Source organism: Durio zibethinus, chromosome 12, assembly GCF_047325235.1.
Source record: "Durio zibethinus cultivar Kanyao isolate XHJ-2024 chromosome 12, ASM4732523v1, whole genome shotgun sequence".
In the NCBI taxonomy this organism is placed as follows: Eukaryota; Viridiplantae; Streptophyta; class Magnoliopsida; order Malvales; family Malvaceae; genus Durio; species Durio zibethinus.
In genome coordinates, this window is record NC_143173.1 from 15,346,340 (window position 1) to 15,370,505 (window position 24,166).

The 24,166-nt window shown below is 31.0% G+C and overlaps 3 protein-coding genes across 3 annotated transcripts; 1 reads left to right on the forward strand and 2 right to left on the reverse strand.

Annotated features, from left to right (window-relative positions):
* The first annotated feature begins 1,074 nt into the window (after positions 1-1,074).
* LOC111297126 (uncharacterized) lies at positions 1,075-4,588 on the forward strand. Its single transcript, XM_022891747.2, has 6 exons — positions 1,075-1,394; positions 1,940-1,967; positions 2,889-3,119; positions 3,564-3,627; positions 3,715-3,774; positions 4,110-4,588. Exons 1-6 carry the CDS (start codon positions 1,258-1,260, stop codon positions 4,163-4,165), a joined length of 576 nt encoding a protein of 191 aa, XP_022747482.1. The 5' UTR covers positions 1,075-1,257; the 3' UTR covers positions 4,166-4,588.
* A 506-nt stretch (positions 4,589-5,094) lies between these two features.
* Positions 5,095-9,721, reverse strand: LOC111297107 (rhomboid-like protein 19). Its single transcript, XM_022891726.2, has 8 exons — positions 9,536-9,721; positions 9,296-9,420; positions 7,962-8,022; positions 7,700-7,866; positions 6,978-7,083; positions 6,668-6,870; positions 6,430-6,567; positions 5,095-5,540 (listed from the first exon to the last, which is right to left on the reverse strand). Exons 1-8 carry the CDS (start codon positions 9,545-9,547, stop codon positions 5,438-5,440), a joined length of 915 nt encoding a protein of 304 aa, XP_022747461.1. The 5' UTR covers positions 9,548-9,721; the 3' UTR covers positions 5,095-5,437.
* A 1,440-nt stretch (positions 9,722-11,161) lies between these two features.
* ATATH8 (Protein kinase superfamily protein) lies at positions 11,162-21,202 on the reverse strand. Its single transcript, XM_022890564.2, has 16 exons — positions 20,685-21,202; positions 20,095-20,270; positions 18,938-19,103; positions 18,726-18,778; positions 18,123-18,266; positions 17,913-18,017; positions 17,694-17,819; positions 17,146-17,346; positions 16,194-16,300; positions 15,940-16,102; positions 15,681-15,746; positions 14,960-15,053; positions 13,982-14,094; positions 13,416-13,486; positions 12,481-12,634; positions 11,162-12,056 (listed from the first exon to the last, which is right to left on the reverse strand). The coding sequence occupies exons 1-16, from the start codon at positions 21,046-21,048 to the stop codon at positions 11,610-11,612; spliced, it is 2,550 nt and encodes an 849-aa protein (XP_022746299.2). The 5' UTR covers positions 21,049-21,202; the 3' UTR covers positions 11,162-11,609.
* Positions 21,203-24,166: the final 2,964 nt, after the last annotated feature.

Genomic DNA, 24,166 nt, shown 5'->3' on the forward strand with positions numbered 1-24,166 from the left:
TTAATTAATTAAATAATATTATTTTATTAATAAATTAAAATTTAAAAAATATATTATTTTTATATATTTATTTATTAATAAAATAATATTATTTAATTTAATGATAGAATGTAGAGTATATGTATTAATAATACATCAAATTTAAATTTTTATAATTATTTTAATATAATTATTTATAATTTAAAATTATATAAAATTTATCAAAATTTTATATAAGTTCACATTTATAAATAAATGTTTAAATAATTATAAATTTATAATAAAAAATATAAGTGATACGCGTTCAAATTGTATAAATCAATTTCTTATCATTATCGAGGATTACCTACCAAAAAAGCAAATTCTTCCGCTGAGAGTTTTTATTACCATGCTTTTAAAAAAAAAAAAAAAATTCTATTTATTAATGATATTATCCATATAAATATTAATATATTATTTATTTGTATTTAGTGCATTAAAATCATTTCATTGATGAATGAACTTAAAATTTTTTAAATTTAAATTTTATATTTTGTCAACTTAAATAGTTAAATATAAATTTCGTTTTTAAAAATTTTAAATGAATAAAATTAATATATCTTATTATATTTTTACATATTAAAAGTGTATATATAAATTTCAAATATAAAATGAAAGTTTTACAACTAAGTATTTAATATAATAAAGACAATTTAATTTTTATTAGAGCAAAATATTTAAAATTTTATTTTTTATTTTATTCATTTTACGCATTACCCTTTTTTATTTAATGTAAATATTACCTTATTAAATAATTTTGTATATATAGCTTTAAATATTTTTTATTAAAAATGTAACAATTTAAAAATAAAAAATTATAAATATTAAAATTTAAAATTTAATAAGTTTAAACATCTTCATCATCCTATCTCTTACATAAGAAAATATAGGAACAAATTAGTCGTGGCTTCATTATACTCTTTCATATAATAATTATTAATTTTCAGAAATTATTATTTATATCAATAATAATCAAAATAACAATAAAAAAAATCTTAAAATAAAAGACTTTTATATTTTTAATATATAAATATTATACAAACAAACGTCGCGGCTGCATTATACTCATTCATAAAATAACAAAAGAAAAAAAAAAAAAAAAAACAGAATAAATCTCTAAACGTTTCTTGGTTCAGCAATTAATCGTTTAATTTGATTTGAAATTCGATCATTCAATTCTGACCGTTGATTTCATCGGTTCTCTTTTCAATCGTTGGTTTTTTTTTTTTTATCGTCGTGATGGAAGTCCGGCCCAATCAAACGGTGGACAATTCGTCGACATCCGGGCGACAGCATCACAGCCATGCGGCCGCCGCTGCATCTAAACAACCTGTTTCCGCTACCAACGCTGTGGACACCACTTCCGTTACTCAAAGGTAAGAGACAGTTTTTATTTTTCTTTTTATTTTTACTTTGCTCGTTGGTTCCCGCGAAAATTTGACAAAGAAAAAGAACAAGAAAAGGAATTTTTTTGTTAATTTTCTTGGCTTTTCTTTTGATTCTATAGAAAATCTTGGGAACGAAATAAATCTTTTCCTTTTGAGTTTTTCTTTTTTTTTTTCCTGTTTTCATTTCCCGGGAAATTTTGTTTCTTTTTGGCTCTAGTTTAATATCTAAGTGAAAAAAGTGGTTTAACTCTGTTTTAGTTCAGTAGCGGGGTGTCCCTTTTTTTTTTTTTTTTTTCTTTTCTCTAAATATCAGGAAAGTTTGAAAATTTAACTTCTCATGCTTTACAATTTTTTTTTTAATTCTATGTATCTCATTTTTTCAGGTATTTGTTTGGTTCCTCAGAAATTTATGGAAAGGATAAGAAATGAAAAATAATTTTATGCTATTTATTTTTATGATTTTTTTAAACATTAATTGAATTTACGGATTACTTTTCTTATATGGGTGGTTTACTGTAATGAAATTGTTGCAGGCTTCAAAAGGAGCTGATGGCTCTCATGGTATGTGAATCTTTTCCACTGTTCTATGTTCAAAACCTCATTTCTGTACTTGATGCTATAATTGAATTGCGTGTTCTATGTGGGTTTACCTTTATTTCATTGGATGATGTATTATATGGTGAAAGCAAGGCTTGCTATATTTTCATCTATAGTGATTGTTTTATATGGTGAAAGCAAGGCTTGCTATATTTTTATCTATAGTGATTGTTTACCTCAATTGTTATCAGACCTTGACTAAGTGTGGTTAATGAAAATGGTCATTTTGAAGGGTCTTAGGTTTGTTTAAACAATCTATAGAAGGAATTAGGAACCTAGTTTTAGACTTGGCAATCTTAAACATGACACTGTCACCATACGGAAATGGTTTAAATTTTTAGCAAAAACCGAATAAGGGTTAAAGATTAGCAGCTTTTTGTCATGTTTTCAGAGTATTGAATTTTTTGCTTTCTCCTGATTGGCTATCGGGGGAAGGGAAATTTGAACTTGGAACCTCATTTGTGGAGGAGGTGTTTAGTTACCAATTAGGTTATGCATTGGCCACAGTATATATTTTGTCTTAACTCTTAAGTGCTGCTGGTGGTATAATACATCGTGTAAACACTAAGAGTTTCATATAAGCTTCATTGTGTATTGTGCCTGTGGCATGAATTTCTGGAAAATAAGGCCTAACTTGAAATGAAGATTTTAATGTGACATCACATGGACTTGAATGCATGCATTTCCACATTTGTATGAGCATATATATATTCACAAGCCTGCAAACGCATTCAATTTAATTAGAAAAAAGAAAACAAATCGAGTCAAATGATTTAATGGAGTAACCAATCAAACTTCAAGTTAGTAGCATGAAGTAGACCCCATGTGGGAAAAACCTTTTAGAACACTGCTTCATGCAACATCTGATATCGTCTTCTGCTGCAGATGAGTGGAGGAGATCTTGGAGTGTCTGCTTTTCCTGAAGGGGAAAGCATTTTTACATGGATTGGCACAATTGAGGGTGGAAAGGGAACTATGTATGAGGGTTTATCGTACAAACTTTCCTTGCATTTCCCATTGGACTATCCTTTCAAGCCACCTCAAGTAAAGTTTGAGACAATGTGCTTTCATCCCAATATCGATCAGTTTGGCAATATTTGCCTTGACATTCTTCAGGTATCAATTTACTTGGTATACATAGCTTCTAATAAAACTATTTGCTACTGAAGATTGTATTGATGAAATTAAGAAAAAAAAAAGAATATTTGATCCATTTTCTTCTAATTGTGGATGTTTTGAGTTAAATTGATTGGATTTTTGAAGTTGCAAGGAGCTAACCTTGAGTGTCCTAGAATAGTTGATGGGAAAGTTTGTTTTGCATCTGACTTTCCTAGTATAGAATTTTCGGATAGTCAAGAAGAGGGTTGGTCTTAAAGATGATCTGACAATTCTTCATGTTTATAATCACTGAAATTGCTAGAAAATTTCCATTTTCCCTCTATTTGTTTACTATCTCTTTTTGTTGCATTCTTATATATTTGTATGGTGGAATTACTGTTCTGTTTCTTGTTTACCAATGTTTTCATGATACTCATAAATTCTTCATTTATATTGTTACAGGATAAGTGGTCTTCTGCTTATGATTGTCGAACCATTCTTTTGTCAGTTCAAAGTCTACTAGGAGGTTTGCTTGCTCTTCCCTACATGTTTGATCTATGAAACAGATGAACTCTTAGTCCTGTTGATAGCTTAAGAATTTTCTTACATGCAGAGCCAAATCCAGAGAGTCCTCTCAACACCTATGCGGCGGCACTGTGGAACAATAAGGAAGGTAGAACTTGGGACACCATAATATGCTATATGATATTTCTCCATTTTACATGGTTGAGAGAAATTAGTTTTGATGTTCTTTCCTGGTTTATGCATCGAGATCTCTGCAACTTCATTTAAGGTTGATGATTTTGTGGCTTAAGCATTATTAAGCCCTAGCATATGTCCATATAAAATGTAAATGGGAAATCTTTGGTCACAGTTCTACAACATCAGATTTTTGCAAAGTGTGGTGTTTCTTTTAAATTTCAGTGCAACAATCAACTTTTGCTATGCTATGAAACTTAACTGTATCGATAACAGATTCAGTATGATTTTTCCCTTTCATTTTTCCAGATTACAGAAAAATGGTCCAAGAACAGTATTATGGTGGAAAAGCATTTGAGAGCTGATATGCACAATCCATTCTTTCATTACATATCAGCCAGCATGTCTTTTCCTGACTGAATTTCTTGGTAAAGCTCCAAGGAAAGAGCAGATAATTCAGAATTTAATAGCAGTGGCCTCAATCAAGGTATATTCCAATGGTAATCCGTATCGATTTTATGTCTTGTTACGAAAGAAACACAGGAACTTTGAATAAATCTGTCATCAATAAGTTGCTTGCTACATCTCTCTGGTAATTGCAAAATTGCAAAATAAAGTCCTATAGAAGTTGTAAATTTGTTGAGTCAATTGAAAAAAGGGGTTTCATATTTTTCCTGTTTGATTGAAATTGTAATTCAATAAATCCTTGTGGAGTTTAACCAAATGAAAAATTGATGCATTGCCTTAAAAAGGATTGATGCATTGCCTTAAAAAGGGGCTTTTTCTTCTTTGGATGCTTAATTCCTCAAACCATGATCGATGTATGTAGATATGTGCGTTATACTGTAATATACATTATATTGCATTCTGAGCAAAAGAAATATTATATCTGATATATCTGATAATTTTAAATACAATACGATAATAAATATAAGAGCTTACGAAAAAAAAAATGATATAATTTAAAATTTTGTAAAAAATTATATATAAATTTAATAAAAACAAAAAAAAAAAGTTTCATATTTAATATGTTGATAAATTAAAATTATGATAAATAATTTTTATATTTTACATGTATTTGATATGAAATAAATAAATATGGATACATAAACTGTCATGCCTGAAAAATATGAAGGAAAAATATGGAGGAAAATGTTACTGAAGTCTGTTTTCCTGAAGTCTGTGTTGAATGTTGATGACGATAACACTGAAGCATGTTAACATAAAAGATCACAAAAAGAGTGAGAGATGTATGGCAATGAGGGCAAAGACGGTGAACAAAACCCAAAGCTCGTACACAGAAAAAGGTCCACATTTCATTGAAAGTGTAATGAAAATGGTCCAAAATCAAATTATACAAGCAACCCTCAAATAAGAACAAAAAAACAAAAAAAGGACTTTTGCCTCCATTTTAATGTAAGGGTAACTTCTTTCCATTTCTACTCTATATATGGATCATTGTGCATAAAACACAAAAAAAAAAAAAAAAGCAAAAGTGAAAAGCAATTTGTGTACTGTAAGAATCATGATCCACGGAAAATATATAACAGAACTGTTAACCAGAGTCCACAAAAAGATACTTCTCCTGAGATTGCATAACCTCTGTAGTTATCGATGATGGTGGAGTTTCTGAGCAATCAAACATTATCAGCGCCTTCTATCTGTGACTCTTCCGAATTCCGTCGATTAGCCAACTTCTCAGCTGCCAATCTCTCCTCTAGTGCTCTTGCCCCTCTTTCTCTGCAAGGTGACAGAGGTCAGAAACCAAAATTTTCTTTTCTTTCATAAGAATTGCCATTGTTTTGTTATAATAAAGAAAGCCATTAATATCTTAACCATAGACATCTCATGCAACAGCTGCCTCGCAAGCACGCCACGAAATCTAAGACACCTCTCTTTTTTTTCCTTCTTGAGAGAGAGAAAATACATCAAATCAAAATCCCATCCAGATCTTAGCGGAAACTGTGTAATGGATTCACCAATATTACTACTTCACATGCAGTGGTTTTGGCTTAATATTGTCATTGCTGCAGTCAAGTGTTTTGTAAATATAACAACGCAGTAAGTAAGGTGCTCTCCTCCTGGATGCAGTTTAAGCCTTTTGTCTTCAGACTTGTTGAACTCTAGGGCAAGTTTGACTTGTAACTTAGAATTGGCTTCCCTCATATTTCTTATTCCTAAATTATCCTACTTCAGATAGTGCAAGGGCAAGTTTATTCTACATATTTCCTTGAAATGATGTCACTTAACTCTCTAAATGCAGTTGAAGAATTGAAGTAATGCCTGGTGCCATTCCAACTTTCTTTTATATTTAAGATCTCGGTAGACAGCATCATCTTTTTGCTAATAACTTCCAACTTTTGCATTGACAATTTTCCCTATTCTATGATGAAGATGAACCCACTTGTGAAAACCATGTTGCCCAAACGTCAACCAAATCGTTCATCTTATTTCTTCCAACACAGTTCAACCATTTTTCAACATATTAAAAGAGAAAAAGTTCATGAAAAAAGTTTCTTTTCAAATATATGGTGTCTTTATTGTATGTTAGACTCATTAGATAGTACATGACAGATAAAGAACCTTCTAACAGTCAATGGAATATGCCAGAATTAAAAAGGAAACGTACCTTCTCCTTGATGCCTCAATGGGGTCAGAACCAGGTAATGTTGCGCCTCCCAAGGTATAACCCTGAGCATCTGTGGAAGCTTCAGATTTTCCACAAAGCATCCGGTGAAATATTGATGTAATGGGATCAATGATTGGTCTGTACCAAATCACAGGGAAACACTTGAGAGAGAGAGAGAGAGAGCTTACAATGAACTTGTCATTTCATTTCATGTGCTAAAAAGAAAGCCAAAGAATACCTGAGAAATTCAGGGAAGAATGTAGAGAATGCAAAATCTTCACTTGGATCACCCCTATGTTTTGCTTCTGGTTTTCTCTGCAGGTATCTGAGGTAAATCCAGCCAATGTATGTTCCAAATATTAAAGTTGGAAGGTATGTTGCTGACTCTGGAGTGAAGAAACTTATGGCAATGGAAAGCAACAACATAAGTGATGGCAGCCACTGCATAGCATAGGAAACATCAACAAAGTGTGTGAAGGGCGAATTCCCAGCTAGAAAAAATTTTATGTCAAACTGAATTAAATGGTGCTTGCAATATAAAATTTTACCTTTGCTTTTATTTTCAGCAAAGACAGCTCTTGGTCAGGTACAATTTGCTTGATACCAACCAAGAAGCCAGCCAGCACCCCATGGAAGCCAGAAAGAGGCATGTAACTAGCACAAAGACGAACCAAAGGTTGAGAGGAATAAAAATTGTAAACATGATAGACAAAAAAATTAAATTAAATTTTGCAAATATAATTTCATCAACTTCAAGAAATGTACGCCATGTTCCTACCAATCAAAGAAGGACAGGGGAAAAGAGTGCTTCAATTTTATAAATTTATTCTATTTTAGTTCTCAAACAATAGAGTGAGAAGAATGGTGGAAAAAAGAAGGGTTAATGTCATGAATAACCTCCGAATTATAGTGAAATGTTCAATGTAATACTTGAACTTTAAAAATCGCTAATGTGGTACCTAAACTATAAATCTTTTAGCTAATGTAGTACTTTTAGGTTTATTTGTCCGCCGCGTGCCATCATTTGAAGCTAACTACATTAGGGGTGAGTATCAAATTAGTTAACATATTCATAATTAGTTAACATATTCATAATTTAAGTACTACATTAGAGATTTTTAAAGCTCAAGTACCACATTAAACATTTCATTATAATTCAAAGGTCATTCATGACGTTAATCCAAAAAAGAACAAGCAGAAGAGAGTAGGGCATAGGAGAAGTAACACAAATAAATGCTTCTCAAACACATAGGGAGATTGTAGTACTCACAGGTAATTTTCCTGCCTTGATATGTAGTACAAGGCAATAGCAGTAATGAAAACACAGATAGAAGTTAGAAAGTTAATTACAAAGATGAACTTCAAGAACTCCTTAGAACCCCATATAGGCTCAAGCAACTTCCCCAGGAAAATAAGACCAAGAGTACTGACAACCACCTGTAGAAATAAGTAACCATCAGTACAACTATATGAGAAAAAAAAAAAAAGGGAAGATTAGGTAAAATAAAGAGTAAAATAAAACATATTTATACCCCATGTACTGATTGTTCAATATAACCAGCAGTTATGAGGTTCCAACCAAAAGGAATCGTCCTGCAAAATAAGTTTCAGGTCGGGCAAAAAAAGTTTAAGTCCTTGAAAGAAATATAGCAATCCAAAGCATTACTCTCTTGCATCTCAAGGAAAAAGAGTATTACAACATATCTGAATCCAAAACCAAACACAGATAGACATAAAGTTACAGGTGCATGATTTATCATGTGCGCTAAAAAAGCATACAATAGTAGGGCAACTTGCACACTTTTCGTAGTCTAGTCCCAGCAGGCAATTTATATTAACATGTTACTTCTTGTTTCAATATTTATTAACATCAAATGGAATGAATTACAACTGGAGATCCCTGATCTCAAAATGCCGAACCCATTCTTTTGACAGGATCTGTTATTGATTTTCCCAATTCATCCAAAACCATTGTTAAAGCTTTAATCCCAGAACCAATAAGAGGTAGGACACTGGTTTTTAAACTGAGATCCATCTTCAAGTTTCAAAATCTAGATCTAAAATCTAAATAACAAACCCTGAAAACCACTCCCTTTGCCAAAGTTTAAAACATGAAACTTCAATAGATCAGACAGTAAGCAGCCATGCGCAGGAAGGTGCTAAAAATAATGATTTCTAAACGTTAGTTTCAAGCACCAAAATCCAGATCGAAGCATTGGAATATCAAAATCATAAATCATTCTTTTTGCACAGACATAAAAGCAATAAATACTAGAAAAGGCTCACTTAAAAAGAGCAAGCAAGTTTTAAAAAAATACTAACATAATTACATAATGATTGCTAATAGTTTATTTCTAGTTCCTAAATCCAGATCTAAGCATTCAAATGAACAAAGCAGTAAGTCACTCCCTGTGACCATGTGTAAAGAGCATAGGCATTTTACTTAACTAGAAAAAAACCCACCAAAAGATAACTAGCCAAGATCAAGAAAATGCTAAGACTAATCAAAAAGCCAGATCTAAACATCTGAATAACAAATTCTTAAGTCAGTCCATGAAGCACGATGAAACAACTGTTTAATTGAAACTAGAACCAACCCATTGGTAAATAAACACCCAATTCGCAGAAAAAGGAAAATAAAAAAAAAAAAAAATATATATATATATATATATATATATAAATAAGGCTAGTATGATTCATTAGAACAACTAGCAATGAAATTTGACTAAAATCCCACATGGGAATTTCACTAAAAGAGCAACCAAAACCAAAATTAAATCACGACCCAAATTTTGTAACATGAAATTGAATAAAATTAACATAAAAATGATTAAAAATTTTGAAAGTGGAAATTGGGAAGAAAAACCTGGCGGGAATAAGAGCAAGATAAGTAACAGAGGAAGGAAGAAGCTGAACCACAATGTGGCCACCGATTAGTATCACTGCTAGTCCCTTGCATAGCTTTGTAAATCCACTGAATATCCCAGTTCCCTATAAATTTAAATTTAACAAAATTTAAAAAAAAAAAGGATTTTGCATAAATTTATTATTATTATTATTATTTTTTTGGCTTTTTAGAAGGGAAATTTGATGAAGATTTGGTTACCGGAGAGTTCATGGTATAGAAGTTGATATCCTTTTCCGGTGAACGGCGGAGTAATCTGAAAGAAAATGGAAGTGAAAGTAAAAGAATGAGATTTTGTTTTTCTGGGTTTCTTGTGTTGATATAATTTTTGGGTTTCTTAACGCTTTGGATCGGAGTAACCAAAGGGGTAAGGAAAGCGCGTGACTTGGAATACCGGACAGCTATGTACTATTGTACATTTATAGTGAGACAAGAAGTATTGTACATTAAATCTTTTCTTATTTTCGTACATCTAGTTTTGTTTTTTTTAAAAAAAGGTAGCTTTTCTGTTTTTATAATGTTTATAAAATCATTAGATATTGAATTATTCAATAACAAATAATTCATAATATTATTTTAGAAAAAGAAAATACCCAAAAAGCTTGAGTTTTACCCAAAAATAAAAATAAGCCATTTTTTATTATATAAAATTAAGATTATAACCTTTAATTTTATTATAATTACAATTTTGATGGTATAAAATATTAATTTTTTGTTAAATTTTCTTAATTGAATGATATAATTAATAAAAGATATTTATTTAAAGTTATTTGGATGAACTATATAACAAATATTAGATGAAATGCTACTTTTAAAAATTCTGATAATTGAATTTATTCATTTATTTCAAAATCTAATGGGTAATTGGGTATAATTAGAATGAAATAAAAATTTAGAATTTTAGTTTCTTGAAATTAAAACATAAATGACTTGTTTTTATTTTTTTAGTAAAATTTGATAATTTATTTGGATATTATTATTTTATAAATTAATGTTTTCCATCACAAAATTTTAATTTTAAATTCTAACAACTGAAATATTTCATCTAATTTTTTACATTCCATTCCTAAAAAATAAGTTTTCTTCACGTTTATGGATGAAATTTTAACTCAAAAGATTTTCTTTTTAAAGATACGATTCGACCCTCAAGTTATTGCCTAAGCCACTGATATAAGAGGACAGAAAGTTTAAAATGGCTAAAAAAACAATTAATGATGGTTCATATTTGGAAAGATGAACAACGTTTATGCTTAATCATTATAAAAAAAAAAACAAAAAAAAAAAACCCTCACATTATAAATGATGATTGCATTTGACACGTACAATAAAACCATCTTGATCGTACTACTTTTTCAACCACACCCACTTGTTCCTCCATGGCAAAATCTTGAAACATGTTTTCTAATGTCCTTATAAGTTGAAACTCAAAAAGAGAATTATGTCATAGCTGAGATGAAAAGGAAACCGATTTCAATCATATCGTTTTTTTTTTTTTCCTTGTTATGTCAGTTCGAGAATTAAACCTAGGAATGAGAGAAAATAAATTATTTTATGTTTAAATTTATTTAAATATATTTAAAATGATATGAAATAATAGCAAAATTTTTTTAAAAATTTTAATTCATAAAAATTAATAAATAAAACCGAATTAAATTAATAAAATTTAATTAAAATCAATTCAATTTCCAAAAAATGTAATTCAGTTATAAATTAATTCTTAAAAATTCATAATACAAAATACTATTCCTAAATCCAGATAATCAAATTGAATTCCATCCATTATCTCCACTAATAAAACCTAGTTTAGAAATGAGGGTCACTTTCAGATTCAACAAAGTAATTGAATATATTAATTGAATATAATATTATATATTTATATATTGGACATATCATATATCTATGAATACAGTTGAACGATGAAATTAGAAATTTTTTGACTACTTACTTGTATAGGTCTAGGATCGTACAAATTTATGCCAAAATTGTTACCGGTCAGCTTGGGAATCCACAGTTATGCTATGCTGGCTATTGCCTTCCTCCACCTTGCTGCGATTCATATACCTTGAACATGATAAACATTGCTGCAAGAACACTGGCGACAAAGTGTTTAAATCTCCCCTTTGGTGGTCGTTCAAGGCTTGAAAGAGATATTATATATACATGTTGCATCAGTCTTGCAAATTGGCATCGTCCCATAAATAGCATATAATATTAGCTTCTCTCTCCCAAAGATCAGCTCCGGTTGTTTCACTCTCTGCAGGATTCATCTAAAGCTTCATGCACTGATTGCGAAACGTTTGGAAGAAAACGACACTGGGCCGAGGTAGGCTTCGGACAGAGAGACTAAAAGCCGATGAAAAGCCAGGGCTGAAGCAGCAATGAACATTACAAATGAAGCCCAGTAAAACCTTAACATTAACACCGGTTCTCTTCTTGCAGACTTTAGGATCTTGAAGAAGATCACCTTCAGTCGTCTGTCCCTCCAAAGGGACTGGTAGTCATTGCCGGTTGTAGTTGTAGCTAATCTAGAAGATGTACCTAGCTCACTATTCTGAGGCCCATCAGCCAACCTTAACCGGTAACTATACTGGCTAGCTGGCACACCTTGCCCAAGAGCTTCGAACGCCCATTGGTATAGGATATCAGCAATGATTTTGCATAGTTGGAATCGAAAGACCTTCGCCTCCTTGGAAACCACAGCTCGGACTAATGAAGCTCCATCCTGTTCATGCAAAGGCAAAATGAGTTTAAAATGCAAAATGCATATTTGAGAAAAGATTAGTTATAGCCAATGGTGATATCATTGCAACTTGGATGGGTAGCCATGCAAAGAGATGTACTCTGAATACATTCGATCCCGATGACCCCAACAAATTTACTAAATAATTCCAGCTTCCAGGTAAAAAATATAAGGTAATACACATATTGATGAAATTCGAATGCCTATCAGAGTTCAAAACATTTTCAAATAGGTGCACATTTCAGGGGCAACTTGCCATCAACCATCTCATCAATATGCAGGTAGGAAACACAGCATTCCATCTCCAAAAATCAAACTTAATGTACTCGCAAAAACAAAAAGTAGTGTTCTTTATGTTCAAGCGGTAATTCGGAAAGAAAAAGGAATCAAATTGAATGGTACTCACAGCAGTCATTATAAGTCTTCTAAGCACCATACCCTCCTTAGACGGCAAAAGCCTCAGCAACAGATATGCAATGTCAAATACACCATTAGTCCTATTTGCTAACTTATCTAAGGAAGTTTCACCACTCGAAGCTACCACCCGCTGCAAACTTTTTCTGCAGAAAATATCAGAATTAGAGCCCAAAAGTGAAAACTAAACACTATATTAAAAGCTATCAAAATTAAAATGAAAGTTTCATTAGAATGCCTGCCCTGAGAGCAGATGATGAAAATCAGGCATGGCTTGCTCCTAAAGCAAACATTTCCTTAAACCACACCTTTTTATTAATTTAATATAATTTGTACATGGAACAATATTTACATGTTAATGCAAATTTCAAGTAATGTACATTTTATTAGTTTTATTTATTTGTAAAATATACAGCTATATGTTTAAAAATAAATTAAAAAAATAAAAAAAGAATTCAGGAGTGATGCTTGTGATAAAAATACTAGTGTTCAATAAATAAACACTTCATTTCACCGTGTGCCCTTTATTCGGAAGGACCCTGATTTCTGACTCTACTACCCTTCCTTTCTTTTCTTTCCCCTCTTATTGGTATATTTACAAACAGAATATGCAATGGAAAATGCCTCCAAATATGCATAACTTCGAAATAAAACTGTTTAAATTGTTAATGAACGACTCTTCCTTCCCCCCTTTTGATTTATTTTCAAACTGTATTTGCACAGTAAATACCTCTAAACATACATGAATTTCAAATTACAAAGCTTAAAACTTCTATGAGTAAATTTGATTTGTCAGTTTCAAAACAACATCATACAGAAATGGAAAATGGAGGAGGTGCCAGTCATGGGCGGGATCCCCCATAATATGGGTCATGGCATCATTGGTGATATGAAAAGAAAATGGTAAACCATGAGAGTTCATCATACCTAGTTGCACCTATTTTGAGGAAAACTGCTAGCCTCTCCCAACGAAATTCCTTCTTTTTGTTCAAAACCACCTGAATAGGCAAAACTAAAATTGATTAACAACAAAATCAATTCCAAAATCAACTTAAAAATCTCCATATGTTTGCCTGGAGCGACCAACAGAAACCAGAGTTCAGTGCCCCACATAGCAGTGACCACTACAGTAATGTCCTAAGAACTGCACGATGCCCTTTACATTGATGGAAATTAAGAAGCAACTATTGTTTCACCTTTCTGAAAATATAAATTTTGAGAAGCTAATAGTGATTAAGTAGAAGTAGATCAGAGTACAATTCAAACACATAACTCCCATACATCGTGAAAGCTTTTAGTTCCTTTTCTGTAACATCCATACCCTAATACCGTAAAAACTAACCTAAAATATATTTTCATTTATAGCAGGACTGTACATGGGAACAAAACAGTTACTAATTGTTAACATCTATTGACAGAGACTTCAATAATGATGCATGATAAAGTGGTACAGGCATATAGCTCATAAATAAATTATGGTGTCAAACTGTTACCGAATGTAAAATTTTCCGTGTTTCAGCTGAATTTTCAGTTAGAAGTTTGTGGACAACAAAAGGATAAGCAGCCTCAAATGTCTTGAAACTTGGATCTGTGGCCACCGCCAAACCTGAAAGAATATCATGGAGTATGTTTGGTTAATTAAAGCCAGTTGGGGTGTTATGTAAGCTGGGTATAAAAGAACCAAGATGAACTACATGAATATTAAAACAAAACTGCAGCTGTCAATTAAATAAACATGGGGAATGGAAGAAAAATACTTAAGATACACTGTCAGAAGTGTTTCCCAGCCCACTTTGGTCAAAAGAATATTGACAATTATCATGTATAGATTAGTTCTTTTCTTTTTTTTTTCATTTTAGAAAATGGGACATGAAAGCAGATGCAGAGTCATATCACCTATCAGACAGAAAACCTAAAACTAAAGATATAGCCATTCCAGTTGACAAGGGAAAATTTGTTCACTTCACTCCTATGATTGATATTTTAATTCTTCTCCAGAACTCTTATAAGTTAATCCTTCAAAGTCTTTTCTTCACGAAGATCTTGAACAAGGGAACACCAAAAACTTGGACTGACTGAACTCAACTGAAGTCATTTCAGATCTATTCACAAATCAGCTCTGTTCAGCTATGTGGATCATTCAAATCACTTAGGCTTCGTTCCTCTGTCTGAGGTTCCATTAGTAATGATAAAAGTAGTAAGGCAACATTATTCTTCTTGTCGTATAAAAGTTTTAAGTTAAAATATTATCAAAATTATGCACTACAGACTTCTGAATTCTTTTTAACCAAATGCTTCTTCAACTTTCCATTCTTTATACCACTTTCAAAGGTCTTTGGGCAACACAAGGTATCGAGTCCTGAGATTACAATTTTACAACCCAGATGAATGAAAAAGAATAATCAACATCAAAGTTCAGACCAAATAAATAAACAAACCAAAACTAAGAAATCCAGAACACAATAACTTGCCTTCCAAGGAAGCAAGAGAACGCAGGACAAGTGTGTAATATGGCGGCATGCGGAAATGATATTTGAGAGCTACAGCCCATATTTTACCCAGAACCTTCAACAATATGACAATCAGCCACTTGGAGATATAAAGCAGTATGAAAAAAAAACTTTTGTTTTAATTTAGCTGGGGTCAGTGAGGCAGATCATGTAAAAGCACTAGCTAGCACGGAGAGTCAAAAGGGGAAAGCATGATAATAAGCATTTCCAAAGGAATCAATGTTATGAAATCAGCATAGAAATTTGTCATATCTCATGTCAGACTATAGAGAATGTGATAGTCTATAAGTCATTATGAGTTCATAGGCCTAAATATACTTTTGGCTTTTAAGTTGAAATTAAGGAACACAAACAAAAACAGAAAAGCAATGATGAACCCAATAGGATAAACAACACCTATATTTTTATTTCTAAACATGAATCATGCTTGAACTCAATACAAAATAAAAACAAAATACCAATAGCAGGTATTACTGTACATAGAAATTAGCTGATTATCCATTGATGTTAAACAGACACTATGTTCTGAGAAATCTATCAACCTACATGCTTTCTGAATAACAGTGAAAGGTTTCAATCAAAATCCAGTTGGAATTGACAACTTTACTAATTTGATTCAGATGCAGAAAAGCTATCATTTAAGCATATTTACACAGAGTAAGGTTCAAGATGAGATTCTCACCCTACTGAACTTGACATCAGGAATCCCATCTTTAAATTCTACCTCCCCCAGGGCATTCTCCAGATCCTGAACAATTTTCAAAATTCAGCCGTCAATACCATTGATAGGAATCTAAACAGTTACAAGATGACAAGAGCAACAAGATGAACTTGGCTTTATAGCATCAACAAATAGCAGAACATGTAGTCCTCTATAGAAACTCTAAGCTTAAAAACAAATTTGTAGTTTGTATATAGAGTCATAAAGGAGTAAATCATACCACTGTAACGCGCCGGATATTAGTTCCCGGCCTTACAACATCCATTTCAGTCAAAGCTTGAAGAAGGGATGACCAATCACCATTTACTATGTGCACTATGGATGCTAGCATCGCAAATTGATGCTTCTTTTCCATTCGACAAAGCAAACCAAAGTCCAAAAACCTGGGGTAGAAGTTACCAACGAAAAAGAAAGTTAAGTTAGTGAAGCAAAACCAGAAGCTGTTCTAACACATAGAAGGCAAGTCAAGTGTACCCTATCTGCCCTGATGTTGTGTAACGTAAGTTTCCAGGATGTGGGTCAGCATGCAACAAGCCTGTTTCAAGGAGTTGAGTAAGCGATGCCTGCACTCCTTTGTTAACCTAAAATAGTTATAGCAGAAAAGATACCAATCAATTGCAAATAAATTGTGGCTAGGTCACAATGGCAAAGCATTCCATATGCCAGCTATATAAAATTAGCTTCTTTTCTTTTTTTTGTCAATAGAAAATTAGTTCTTAACAGCCACTAACTGTAAGGAAAAAAATGCAATCCCGATCTAAGTGCCCTAATCTTTTTTTGGTACAAAAAATCTATGGGTAGATAAGTCGCTTCTAAGTGCCCTAATATGGCACCCAGGAGGACTGACGTGATACCAAAATGTGACAATTTATTCAAAACAGCAGATTAGAGGCCTTCAAATTTTAAATATAGTTCAAACCTTTGACGTCCATCTCCTACTCATATTCTCAACTGCCAATCCAAAATTTTTTTGCTAGTTAAGCAATGCTGTTTGATGTTATCTGTACAACTTCTTGGCAGACAAATAAAAGAAGATATTCTAGTTTGCACCATATACATAGCAAGCTTCTTTGTACCAATTGATGAATAATCTGACAGCATGTTTATCACTTTAACACACACACACACACACACACACACACACACACACACACACACACACATATATAGAGAGAGAAAGAGAGAGAAAGAAAGAATGAGCAATACTTGTTTATAAAAGATATATGATATTTTGAAATCACTCCCAGTTATTCTCAGGCAAATCACTCAGCTTGGTTGAAAATTCATGTGATTATACATTTGCCATAGTCAGTCACAAACTGACAGGTCAGAAGCAGAACTCCATTGCGTACAAAGTATCACATACTAAGCATAGAGTTAATAAAAGTCATAAGCATAAAGAAAATATATGCTAATCGCTACTCACTAGATCAAGAAGACGTCTTTTTGCATCAACTTTCTGCCTCTCTAAATATTTAGAGCCATGGTTGATGGAGTTGCTCGTAGTTACAGAGAGTAAATCAGTTGGACTCTCACCAACCATCCACTCCATGGTCAAAACTCTCTTCCTAGATAAATGTTGAAATACTTTTGGAACTTGCATAAACGAAAAGTGAGAATGAGCTTCCTGTAGAAGACACATCCAGTTAGAGGAAGAAAGTACACTCTTTCCAAGGCAAGAACTGAGCAACAGAAAAAAGATGCGAGTAAGGAAAAAGCTAATCCAAATCCTTGATCTGCCACCAACCGAAGTTAATCTATTGCAAAAAATTCATTCTCTTATCTCTACCTTAATTTTCAAGGGAAGGCCTCAGCAGGCTGAGGATATTTCACAGGAGATAACTTTGGCCAACTTTAATTACTAAGCTCCCCTTATGGTGACTAAAAATATGTAACCTTTCCTGGAAGTTTCTCTGTTATGTATTTATATTTCCCAAAAGAACTAAAAATTTAAACAGATAATGCTATCAATACCAGAAATTCAGAAGCATTGGCAGCCTCCAAAGTGTAATCAAGTTCCCCAACTAAACCTTTCCCGAGCTCATCAGCATATAGACGAGGGTCACTTTTTCGCTTTGCTATCTTTTGCAACAGCCCCAGCTGAAAAAAGAAACTCAATCACTAAGTTTAAATCATTAAGGAATTGAATGCTCAACCACATAGAGAAACACTGTTAAGGATGTAAATTCCTACCCCAAGGCGTAAAATATAAATATCTCGCACTACCACATGAAGCAGATTAGGACGTTGAACTTTCACAGCAACATCAAAACCATCCAGAGTACTCCCACGGTAGACCTAAAAGTGATTAAAACAAGATCACAACAAATGCACTGATGTGACTTATATAAGAAAAAAAATAAAATATAGAGATCACATGATATATGGTATTTAATAGCAGACCTGACCAAATGATGCTGCAGCTACTGGTTCCTCAGAGATGTAACTAAAGAATGATCCAATAGGAGAACCTAAGTCTTCCTCCATAATTTTCATAGCCACAGTCCTTGGGAAGGGAGGAATTTGATCATGTAGCTCAGATAATGCCTGCCATCATAACTCAACCCAGATTATCAAAGCATTAGGTGTACTAAAAACTGTAGAAAATCAAGGAGAAGATGAGAAACTTCATATCTATATCATGTATCCCAGAAACAGATTAGCACACATTCAAGCATAAATTAATAGCAGAAATTCTCAAGTCTGAAGTCTGAACCATAACAATTAATAAATGAAGAAAAGAAACACAAAGCATTTTCATATCATGATAAACAATTTAAAAACCAAAAACAAGTTATTCAATTTTTTATGAGATTTAGTCAATAATATAACACAAAAAATTGAAATTAAAGACATACATAAATGCATAGGAGGAATGCCTAATTTTGCTGAAGTGAATTATCTAACCATTACAAGAAACTATATTAACCAAAATTTAATAGTATGTTAAAAGGTTCCCACATAAGATACAGCAAATATAGAATGTGAAAATTCTCTATAATTTACCTTGGAAATTTCAGGACCAATAATATCCGGTCTTGTGGAAAGGGATTGACCAACTGCATCAGTAAGCAAAAGCATATAACTAGCATAATGGTAAGCTAGTGACTGCAGGAGAAAAATAAAATGCCCAGCATATAACTCAATGAAAAACAACTATCAAGAAGATGCAAACAGCAAAATAAGTGCACAAACTTCAACTAGACCATATTTCTGACCTTTGATAAAAGTGGGACCAAGGCTTAGCATTGTTTCTTTTAACACCATTCCAAAGTTGTACTGCGACAAGTTCTCATCAATACCCTTAGCTGAACCTGGTCTTAAGAACTCTTTTACCCCAGACATTCGAATTCTAATCGCGGCAGAGGCGAAAGACGAGAACACCTAGCAGAACACAATATAGTTAGCCCAAACAGAATGGCTTGGTATAACTAATTTTTCATAGCAATAATATCAGAGAGGCCGGGAACATTGAACAGTAAATCTAATAGAAAATGTAGCTAATCTCAGAAAGGCATATTTTAGGAAGTAGATTGAATTTCAAAACAGAATTCAGGAATTATATGGTTATAGATCCCGTTATTTTATCTTATTACAAAGTGCATAAGTTTATAATCATGCCTTGTCTGCCCCATGTGCATATTAACTAATAAGCACCCCTCATTATACAATTTAGACTTCCTCTGGTTGTTCTTTCTTTTATTTGCATTTTGCTTATTTATTCTGAGAAATTACTACAAGTTAAAAGCAATAAACAAAAGGAAAATACATATTTGATTAAAATAAACAAATTGTTACAATGTAATACACATTTACACATAATTATTCTAGATAAAAAAAATCTTATTTTATTATTCACAAAAATGTTATTCTCTTAACTATTTCAAAGCTTTCATTTGCTTTTCATTCCAAATGATCTGCTTGTTTTTTCCTTTCAGAAGCAAAAAGTAAGACATACATTAAGATACAAAAGCAGATAATCATAACTTTTAAAGAAGTAAAAATTAAAATTGTAATTTTTGAGGCAATTGAAATGCATGATTTAGGTTTAGTCAATGTGGTCCGTTGGTAAAGTACTAAACTCTTAGTTCTAGTGACCAGAGTTCAATCATGGCAACCCAAGTACTAAAAAACTGAAATGCATGATTTAGTTTTTGTCGAGAATAATTATATATTTATATTAGAATCAATACCTCATTTTCTGATTTTTTTCATTTTGTTATCCAAAACTTCAAAGACAGCCATTTTAGTCATTTTGTTTATTTTTAATCAATAAAAATTTTTTCTTTTACCATTTACTTTTACATTTTTAGCAACCATTTTAAAGGACAAATAGAAGAAGTTCATAACAAGGTTGATCAATAGTTTTAACAACCTCAAGAAGCCGAAAGGCCACTACATGAGGCCGACGACGGAAATAATCAACTACTTCTTCTGCATCATAAGCTTCTGGGAGTGGCTTTGACCACTCTTTTGATTGGTAGTAGAAATGACTAACATAGGCTTCCAACGCTTTGAGATCAGCCATCATCAAATCCAAACCAGACAGTTCTATCAAAAAATCATATTCCATTATCAATAACTAAAATAGACTAAATTAAAACTAATTAATTTCATCTAATTTCACCAAATATAAAAATCACAATGAAATAAAGGAAAATTTTTCTTCTCTTTGTTCATTCCTCCTTTGATTTTCTAAACCAAAGATGAGAAAATATAACAAAATTTTCTCTTCATTTTCCTACTCTTTCTCTCCATTTCTCTCAATCCAAACACCACCGAAATTTAAATAAAATTTGCAACTGATTAATTAGTTACTAATTTCACCAAATATAAAATCAAAAAATCAAAAAGAATTTTCTCCTATCTTCCTTCACTTCCCTCTTTATTTTCCTTCTCTTTAATTACATTTTTCAACAATTAATTAATTACTACTTTGGCAAAAAAAAAAGTTTCAAACCTAACCTGGATAATAAGGTTGAGGCCACAGCGGCGATTGCGCAGGCGGCGAGAAGTGAGGATCCTCGAAATTTCGAAGCCAAACAAAGTCGTCCAAAGCTTTCTTCACCTGAGGAATCCGAAACGTTTCGTTCGCCCACTCCGCTCCTCTTTTAACTCCTTTCTTCAAGAACTCCATGTCTCTCTGTACAACATCACCAAAATGACTAAAATTACCAAAAACCATCTGCACTTGTCGTTGTTGTTGTGGTTGCTGCAGCTTTCCCCGCTGCCTTTGCTTTCTCCTATACGTCGTCGTTTTTACTACTCTTCTGTTGTCCCTCAGCGCAGTCACCGGAATCGCCGCCGTCAGCGACGTCGTTAAAGCCATCCTCCGGTTTTTCTTTTCTCTTTTTCTTGTTTTGCTTTTAATTTTTTGGAAGGTTTTATTAATTTATAATCGGAAACTGAAAGGAGTTTGTGGTTCTGGAGAGGAGAGTGGAGATGGAAAGAAGGCGGTGAAATGTGAGGATTCTAAGCGGTCAATCTCAATAAAGTTAATGCTATCAAAGAAGATTATTTGATAAACAAATTGATCATAAATTTTTTTCCAATTGTAACCGGACACGTTTCGAGCTTATGTAGATTTAAGATGAGACCAGAAGGTCGGTGGCCTTTTTTCACGGCAGTAAAAAAAAATTTTGGCAGTTGGCGCTGCAAGCTAGTAGACCGTTGAGGAAACATTGTTCTTTTATTATATCCACATAATTTAATTTTTATAAAAAATATATTTTCAATATATTTTGAAATTATATTTTTATAAGTGTTCAATTAATTAGATAATTTTTTATTTTTTAAAGTTTCTTGAAGCTAGTTTTACATTTAAAAAATGGCCAATTATTGATTTTTTATATTCATATAAGATAAATATATTTATACAATAGACGGTGATGATAAATTTTTTAGAAAAAAGTTTATTTTATTGCATAAATGTTTTAATTTTTATAATTATGATTAATTGATTTTGAAATTAAAAATTATATTTAGTTTAAAATAAACTAAATCAATCTCACTAATTATTTAACATATCTAAGATTGGTAGCGCAACCAGAACCCAATATGATCTAACATCATATGATCGAATTTATTTTTTTGAAAATTAAATTTCAGTTATTAAGAAAAAAATTGGGTTAAGATTTTAGGTAAATTTAATCAAATTTGACTCGATATTATATTAAAAATTATTTTTTAATTATATATAATTATATTTTTATATTTTTAAAAATAATATTTTATTAATTTTGAATCACATTAAATTAAATACAATTTATAAAATATCGATCGAATTCAAGTACAAAAAATAAAAAAATTTTAGATCGAATTCAGAACGAATAAAAATCCATCCCGACTTGTTACCAACCATAAACATATCTTTCAATTAGCATTTTTTTTAATATGAAATTTATCAATTACACATAAATTGGGTTTTTATAATTAATGGATATAAACTCCATTAATAAATTAATTTTAATTAAAATTTTATTTAATTATATTTTATAATTATAATTTAAAAATATATTAATAACACATTTTAAAAAATAAAATTTCACGTGCAAGACAGTAGATCCGCTATGAGCATTTAAAAACTATAATAAAATAGGCTTTAATTGGACCATCTTTTCGTTTTTGACCAAAAGAGTTTTAATTCAACACTTAACCTATACAAAAAATTTTAATTCAACAATGTAACCTATATAAAAATTAAAAAAACATGTCAACAGTCAATAATTCATTGTAAAGTATAAAATTTTTAATTTTAATAATTAAATTTAAATATAAAAATTTTCACTGTAAGAAATTTGAATTCAGATTCCAAGCAAAAGTAATAATTATTGATTGCTATTACGGTGAATAAAAGTCATAAATATCAATAGAAGTTGGGGTAAGTTTTTAAGATTTAAAATTTAAATGTAAAATATTTAAATTCAAAATTTTATAATATTTTATTAATAAATAATTTATAAGTTCGAAATGTTAGAAAAAATTCATAAATCCTTTCACAAATTTACGATTTGTCTCGATTTTAAAAATAAGATCGCCTCACCTACTTCTAATTATTTTTTTTGACAAAAAATATTGTCATAAATAAATAGCTTAATGTGATTATATATATTTTTTCTCCGAATCAAAATAAGATGTATCATATTTGACAGTCTAAGATAGATGATTACAAATCGTACATTTAAGATGATTCTAATAAATGATCACCGATAAAACTTAAACCCAAAATTTCTTCAATAAAAAAAATAATTTTAATCCATTAAACCAACCACTTGTTGGTTAGGCCCAATTCTTCAGCCCTGATTGTTATGCAATGAACAATACAAACCAAAATCCACGAAGAATTTATTCAGATGATAAAGAAAATAGTGTTTTTTTATTAATTAGGATTCAATTTTTGTGAGAAATATTCAAGCAATATAATATTAAATGCTATAGATTGAAGTTAATGTCTTTAAACTTATGCAAGAAAGATATTAAATTCAAGACAAACTTATGCAAGAAAGATATTAAATTCAAGACAAAACTTGAGATTATTTTTTAAAAATATAAAAATAAATTTAAATTTTTTGAAAAATATCATGAAATTTTAATTCAATAAATTTAAATGTAATAAATAATTATTTATTAAAGTTAAAATCAATCTAAGCCATATATTTTTATTTATCCTGAGTAATCCCTAAATCATAATGCATATAAATGGTGACTTTTACATCAAGATTTTATAGTGATTTCTACGAGCTCAAGTCTATGAGATAGTTAGTCATCAAGTATGAAATATTTTGGCCAAAAAATAAAAAATCAAGTATGAATTATGACCTGCCTCATTCGCCAAATTTGATAGAGGCGAAGATCATTGTCTGAAGCAGCAAAATCCTTGTCAAAAACCAATTTTCAACCGAATCATATCCCCTAATGCAATTGAATAAAATCTAAATGGCTTCAAGCTCGGTACCCTAGAAATACCAGGGAATGTACAAAGAATCTAAGTTTTCATGTAGATTTTATTATCATATCATTAATTGAATTTAAATATTAATTTTAATAAAATTAAATAAATATTAAATTTTTATTAAATTTTTTTTTCAATCATAATTTTCGTAATTTTTTTTAATTATAGTTATAATAATTTTATTATTTTTTTAATCTCATGACTAATTTTATTGCCCATCTAAATAAAACCTAAGCTGATTCATTGCTTATGAGTTATGCTTGTAGGTTACTTTTTTTTTTTTTTTTTAATATTGGAGATTGAGAAAGGATGGAAAATTTATGAAAAAATATTAGTGTTGAAATTTGAAATTAAGTTATGTCGGAAGTAATTTTTTTATAAAAATTATATAAATTAATTAAGTTGAGTTTTGAATGAGACTATGACTTTGTCAAATGTTCTTCTCACTAATTGTTTAAATATTTTTAAAATAAATTTGTTCATGAATCAAATAAAA